Here is a 6,680-nt window from a genome sequence, read left to right as displayed (position 1 = left end):
CCTCTGGCTGTTGCCAGCGCTGGCAGGTGGTTGCTGGAGGTGGAGGTGCCAGGTGGGCTACGAGGGGCCGGACGCATGGCAGGACTGTGCCGTGGCAACCCTGCTCGCATGAGCTCTGTGAAACGTATTTTCAGGGCTGGAGCATTTCACACCCCTCATTGTAGGCTTAGCCAACACCTCAGTGCAGATGCAGGTCTTTGGTCCCAAAATGCATCTTCGTCCAGTTGCTTTTTTAAGCCTCGTCGCTAATTTGCAACTTTCTTCCTTTTGCAGTCGGGTGGATTCAGGCAGACCCCAGGAATCAGGTAATCTCGGCCAGGACTGGGGAGCAATGTCGCAGCAACTCCTCTACCGTGCTCTGGTGTCTGCAAAATGGCTTTCAGAAGCCATCAAGTCCCAGCAAGCTGGCCTGGCCTTGAGAATCGTGGATGCATCCTGGTATTTGCCAAAGATGAAGCGTGACCCAAAGAGGGAATTTGAGGAGCGCCATATCCCTGGTGCAGTTTTCTTCGACATTGATCAGTGCAGTGACCGTACTTCACCTTATGATCACATGCTGCCCAAGGCTGATGACTTTGCAGAGTATGTGGGGAAGCTCGGTGTGGGGAATGATTCCCATGTTGTGGTGTATGATGGCAGCGACCAAGGTCTCTTTTCAGCACCCCGAGTGTGGTGGATGTTCCGGGCCTTTGGACATGAAGCCGTCTCCCTTCTGGATGGTGGCCTGAAGAACTGGCAGCGAGAGGGGAATGCAGTGAGCTCTGGGAAAAGCCAGGCAGCTCACTCCGAGTTCCATGCCTCCCTGGACAAGTCCCTGGTGAAAACGTATGAGGATGTCTTAGATAACTTGGATTCCCACCGCTTCCAACTAGTGGATGCACGTGCTGCAGGACGGTTCCGGGGAGTAGAGCCAGAGCCCCGAGATGGTAATGTGCCTCCTGAGACACTGGCATAATAAAAAAGGGCTTCATTTAAGGTGCCCATCAGTTTGTCTGCTGTAGAGGTAATGAAGGGAAATATGGTTGTCCTTTATGGGATGGGACTTGAGGCAGCATATCTACCTGTCCTCCTTTCCTTTTGACTAGCAAGTGCTGCTCTTTGAAAATTCAGGAGTGGGGAAACTGTGTATTTTATTTTCTCATGAGAGGCCGAGGAATGTAGCTTTCTTACACCTCAAAGATATTCATTGGCCTCTTAAGGTACTGGTGCTACTCTTCCCCTCAGAAAGGCCTGTGGAGGTGCTTCAGTCAGTGCCTCATCAGAGTGGGCTGCTCTGATGTGGGGAAGATGTGAAGGGAACAGAACTTGACAGGATTGTGTCCATGGGGTAACCTGAAGTTTAGAGCCATCCTTCCCAAGTAATCAGTAAGCTGGTAAAGCTAAGTTTAACAAAAATAAAAGTATTTGTTTTAACAAAATATACTAAACAATAAATATTCCTCCCAGTGAAACAGAACGGGTTTTGCAATGGATTTCTCCCAGACAGTAGAGTTTAATTCCTATCTGTATTGCTTTTCCTCCAGGAATTGAACCTGGTCATGTCCCTGGGTCGACAAACATCCCCTTCACCGATTTTCTCACAGAGTCTGGCTTAGAGAAGACCCCTGAGCAGATCCGCAGTCTGTTCCAGGAGAAGAAGGTGGACCTTTTAAAGCCGGTGGTAGCCACGTGTGGCTCTGGGGTCACTGCCTGCCACGTGGCTCTGGGGGCATACCTCTGTGGCAAACCAGACGTCGCTGTGTACGATGGGGCCTGGGTGGAATGGTACATGCGGGCACAGCCTGAAAATATTATTTCTGAGGGAAAGGGGAAGACAGTGTAATAAGCTGCTTTGTCTCCCAGTTGTGCAGCTAATTTGCCTTGAAACAAGATTTGAAAAAGATCATAGAATCATAGAATGGTTTGGATTGGAAGGGACCTTAAAGATCATCTAGTTCCAGTCCCCCTGCCATCAGCAGGGACACCTTCCACTAGACCAGGTTGCTCAAAGCCTCATCCAGCCTGGCCTTAAACACTTCCAGGGAAGGGGCATCCACAGCTTCTCTGGGCAACCTGTGCCAGTGTCTGACCACCCTCACAGTGAAAAACTTCTTCCTAATATCTAATCTAAACCTACCCTCTTTCAGTTTTAAGATGGGTTTAGTTTTAAGATGGGTTTAGCATTCCTGGTTAAGAGTCTTGATGTGAAGATGTTGGGTAACAAGTACGGGCAACATGGTGCTTTGGCACTTTCTCCTTACCCTGCTGCTGCTGCTTAGGAGCATAAAGATGATCTGGGCAGCCAGCTCTAGGTGACCCTGCTTGAGCAGATGGGGTGAACCAGATGTCCTCCCAAGGTCACTTCCAACCTCAGCCGTTCTGTGATTCTATAACCTTTGTGCCATATCAGATGGAAGGGAGAAAGTGCTGGTGGCAGCATGGGGAAGTAATTGAGTCAAGACAAGCTCATGACTCAGGACATTCCACCATGTTCATTCACAGGGTGGTCATAGTTGTGTAACTGTGCCTCACGATCCTGCTCTGTGCCTCTGTCCTAGAAGCCGTCCATGCACTTTATGTGTGCACTGTTTTGGGTGCAAAACTTTGGGGAAAGACATAGTTGTTAGACGAGCAAATACGGCTTCCAGGTTGGCAGTTAGGTTAGAAACTTGGTTTGAATGTCTTCTTGCATTTGGACTCTAAACTGCAATGTGTATTTAGCCAGTTTTGTACCACTCTGGTCCAAAATCCCCCTTGGGAAAAAGAAAAGATTCTGGGATTAAAAAAGGATAAATAAACATGTGTTTCAAGGTTTTTATGCTGAATGGAACTTGTGTGAGTGTTGCTTGGGTGACTCCTGTTCAGGAACTCCATTTTTATGGGATCACTTTGTTTTGATGATTCAGATGAGATGTTTCCTTCTCTCCGTGAGTAGAACTACATCTCTTGCCCTCAACAAGCTCTCTTTGTCCCAGAAAAGGCAGTGGCATACCTCTCTCTTGGATTTTTCGCCATCTTCCTCCTTTGAGTCCTGGTCCTTTTGCTTTTTGGCTTAAAACTCCATGTTAGTCAGTCACAGCTCTGTTCAAAAACTGAATGTCAGCTTACATGGTGAAAATTTAACTGCTTGGTTGCTTCTAGTCTTTCCATGAGACTTAACCATGTAACCTTAAAAAACTTAGGGCAACTGAGACCTACAGAAGAATTGCCCACAATGGCACCTGTTTTTCACCAAGACTGTTGTCTTATATCTGAGAATTGAAATCCCCCTGTGTATACATGACAATGTTCAAGAATTTGTTCTCTTTAGGATTTTTTCCCCTTAAAAAAAAAAAAGCATAAGCAGCCTGCACTTTACCCACTGGTAACTCAGAAAGTTAATGAGACAGGTTCTTCTCTTGGGATTGCAGCAACAGATACCTGTGGACATCTGAGGATGATGGGGTCGTCCTTTCTAGGGGATGCTATGGATGCTTATGGTCACAGATTTGCAGGATCCCCTCCTAGTCACTGAGTACAAGGGCTTGATCCTTTCCTGTTGGAGTGTTTATTCTTCGCGTTTCCTTTGGCCTCTCTTGGCTGCAGCCCTGGCTTCTTCCTGGGCTTGGCTTGCATGCACACAAGCTCTATTTCTGCTCACCTCCTGTGGAGCTAGAGTTTCACCGTCCAGATGATTTCTTTCTCTGTCCTCCCCACCCACACGTACAGCCTGACCCTTCTTTCCACATGTTTCCACGGCCTGAAAGCATTCAGTTTCCCTGCTTACATCCAGTCTAACAACGTAGCTCTTCAAGGAGGTGGGGTTGGTGTTAGAGCAAGTGCTCAGTATGCAGAGTGTGCAGGGGTCTGAAATGAGTGACCCTTTAGTATGCAGTGCAAGATGCAGATCTGCATAAAATAATAAACCTTTATATTTGCCAGCTTCCATTTTGTTCTTTGGGCTTAGACTTCCCAAAAGGGCTTCCTTTGCAGGTTACAGCATGCCCTGCAAATTGTTAAGACTTTCAGCTCTGGATCTAATTGACTGTTTAATTAATTCCTTTTCCTTCCTGCTACAGAAGGGTTTTCTACTCCCATGCCTTATGAATTTTCCCACCCAGGTAATCACTGTGTTTTTAAAGGCTGGTAGCAACAGCTACACTTTATCCCTAGTGGAGTGATTTTCTAGCAACTGTTTCCTGCAGGGGAAAGGGAAGGACTAGTCAGCATGCCATGTAGGACATCTGATTACAGTCTGTAGCTGAGAGCACTTAAAACCAAGCTTTTTAAGCAGAAGTATGGTGTTGACATGAAAACAAAAGGATAAGCACTGGCTGGGGACAGCAAGTGGTGCTGTGCTCTCTGCGGAGGGGCCTCCCAGTCTGAGCAACATGAGTGCTGCTTTTTAAGACAATAAGTTAGATACTTGTACAAACAGTATTGTCTAGTATGGTGTCTTATAGCAAGATCTGGCTTGTGACATCTTTTCAGTTCAGGATTTCTAGCTGCTCCCATCAGCCCAGCTAAGAGGCTTTCATGTGGTGGATTGTTAAGGTTTAACAACCTGGGTGTGGTTGGGAGGTGAGGTTGATTTTGTGAATACATGTCCAGGTCCCTGCGTAAAGACAAACAGAGTTGCTATGCCAACTCTTTTTCTCCAGGAAAATTTAGTTATTAGAGAAAACTGCCATATTCTGTCAGACTTTGTTAATAATTTCCAATGGATGCAGGGGGCTGGCTTTTGCTATTGTCCTTCCAGAACGTTTGGCAATCCAGCTTAAGCACTGTGTTGTTTTTCTTTTTCCCACTTACCCCAGCAGTCCAGGAGGTCAGTGGGAATCTCTTTGCTTCCTCTTGAGACTGAGCTGCTTTTCTCTGTCCTGTGTGTCACGAGAGGAGGTGTCTGGTGCAACCCAGCCATCCACCTGGAGATTGCAAGCTAAGTGAAAGATTTCCCTCTCCCCTTGCTCTGCATTTTGACTGTGTGGTTTGATGACATCTAGCAGGGCCCTCCCCACTCAGTGGTATATGTGCCAAGGTGGGCAGTACTCAACTGTCTTTCTCCTGCCCAGGTTTTGGACCACAAAATCTCAGCGGTTCTCCAGTTTCCCATTGTTTAGCAAATCTTTTACCAGAGGCTTAGCTTCGCCTTGATTTCCCCATGACAAGATACTTTGTCTTTCTGGGGTATGCCTTGTTATATCACATATCAAAATCTGTTCAAGAGTTGTCTTCCGATAGTCTCCCTCCTTTTAGTTGAGATCTATTCTCACTCTTCAGGCAAAGCACTGGGAACATTGTGGAGACTGAGACAATGTTTTCAAAGCTTGGAGACTGCAAAAACCTATTTTGAGCTATAACAGATGCTACTGGACATATGGAACAGCTGAGGGGGCTTGCAACAGGACTATAAATATTCTGCAGATCTTTATGTCCCTGCCTCAGTGGGTGGGTTTCCTATGGGAACTGGAAACTGGGAAGGAGAGAAGTGGGTATGAATGCAAATCACTAATATTCATGACTCTCCTGTAAAAAATTTGCCACAGGGAAAGCAGAATAGTATATCTTTGGTGGGACAGTGCTCATGGTGTCCAAAAAGTAGCCTAAAAACAGCCCTGATGTAGAAACAGGATCTCATTGAACCTGGCTAACTTGCGACTGGAGCTTTACAGCTCTCTGTATAAATTTGAGAATCGTAGGCCAGCATGTAATAAACTGTTGGTTTATTGGTGTATTTTACTATCTGCTGTACTTTTGTCCCGAAGCAGTTTTGCGCTCCATGAAAAGAGTCTGGTCAATGGTTCTCCAAAAGTAATGCCACAGTCCCTTGTTCCTCACATGTCTTTGTCCCCTGCCTTCCTCTTCCTTCCCTACTGCTGCCTAGCAGTCAGGTTGAACTAGTTCACACTTCACTTCCCAGTGAACCTTTTGTTCCCCTGCCAGCTTTCCCAAATGCCAGAGCAGCCCTTCTGCCAGCACCCTAATGACCACTGCATGAGCAATAGCAGTTGCTATTACCTGCGGGGGCTTTTCCTCCCATCTCTCCTGGTCCCAGCTCACAACCGGGTGCTATGTGACTGTTCTCCTCCCAGCACTCTTCCAGCAGAGGTGCAGAGTGATGCACATACACACACACTTTACAGGCTATTTTGAAGGCAGGTATATTGCTCACAGACCACACAAAGCACAAGGAGCTGGAGAAAGATTAGCTCACCTGTATGCCATAGGGCCTTTCTCTTCCTGCTCCAATATGCCTGCCTCAGCCGGCAGTCAAGCTGGGCTCCATTGGCTACAAATGAACTGTTTTCTTCCTACCCCAAAGTCCAGTGTAGGGAGTTTTTGCCCAGTTCACTGTTGGCTTAATGGCAACACGTCAGAGCATTACTTGTCCTCCCTTCCCCTCTTCCTATAGAGAAGAGAGAGACACTGTTTCATTTCTGGTACTTCATGCCACAGTGTGTTTATTAACTAAATGATTGCCGAGGTTCAATGCCAGATGTGTTTTCCCAGCCTGCCAGAATGGTGACACTGTGCCAACCCACAGTGATCCCTGCTCCCACTGCCACTCTACAATGCAACAATTCCCGAAGAGCAGCTCCACAATGTCAGGATGCATCGTGTGTCATGTACCCAGCTGACTTGTCAGGCTGCAATGTATGTACGGAGCGCTGCAGTGTGTGTAGCTTTCTGCAGGTCTGCTGGCTGCTGGACAAAGAAACTCT

General features: G+C 47.0%; 1 protein-coding gene across 1 annotated transcript; it reads left to right on the top strand.

The window, feature by feature from the left end:
• The first annotated feature begins 275 nt into the window (after positions 1-275).
• On the top strand, positions 276-1,885 carry MPST (mercaptopyruvate sulfurtransferase). The gene is made up of 2 exons (XM_010162664.2): positions 276-926; positions 1,524-1,885. Exons 1-2 carry the CDS (start codon positions 332-334, stop codon positions 1,820-1,822), a joined length of 894 nt encoding a protein of 297 aa, XP_010160966.1. The 5' UTR covers positions 276-331; the 3' UTR covers positions 1,823-1,885.
• Positions 1,886-6,680: the final 4,795 nt, after the last annotated feature.

The sequence above is a fragment of the Antrostomus carolinensis genome, unplaced genomic scaffold (assembly GCF_000700745.2).
Source record: "Antrostomus carolinensis isolate BGI_N321 unplaced genomic scaffold, ASM70074v2 scaffold14512, whole genome shotgun sequence".
In the NCBI taxonomy this organism is placed as follows: Eukaryota; Metazoa; Chordata; class Aves; order Caprimulgiformes; family Caprimulgidae; genus Antrostomus; species Antrostomus carolinensis.
Note: the sequence above shows the minus strand (reverse complement) of the source record. Positions and strands in the feature narration are given on the sequence as shown.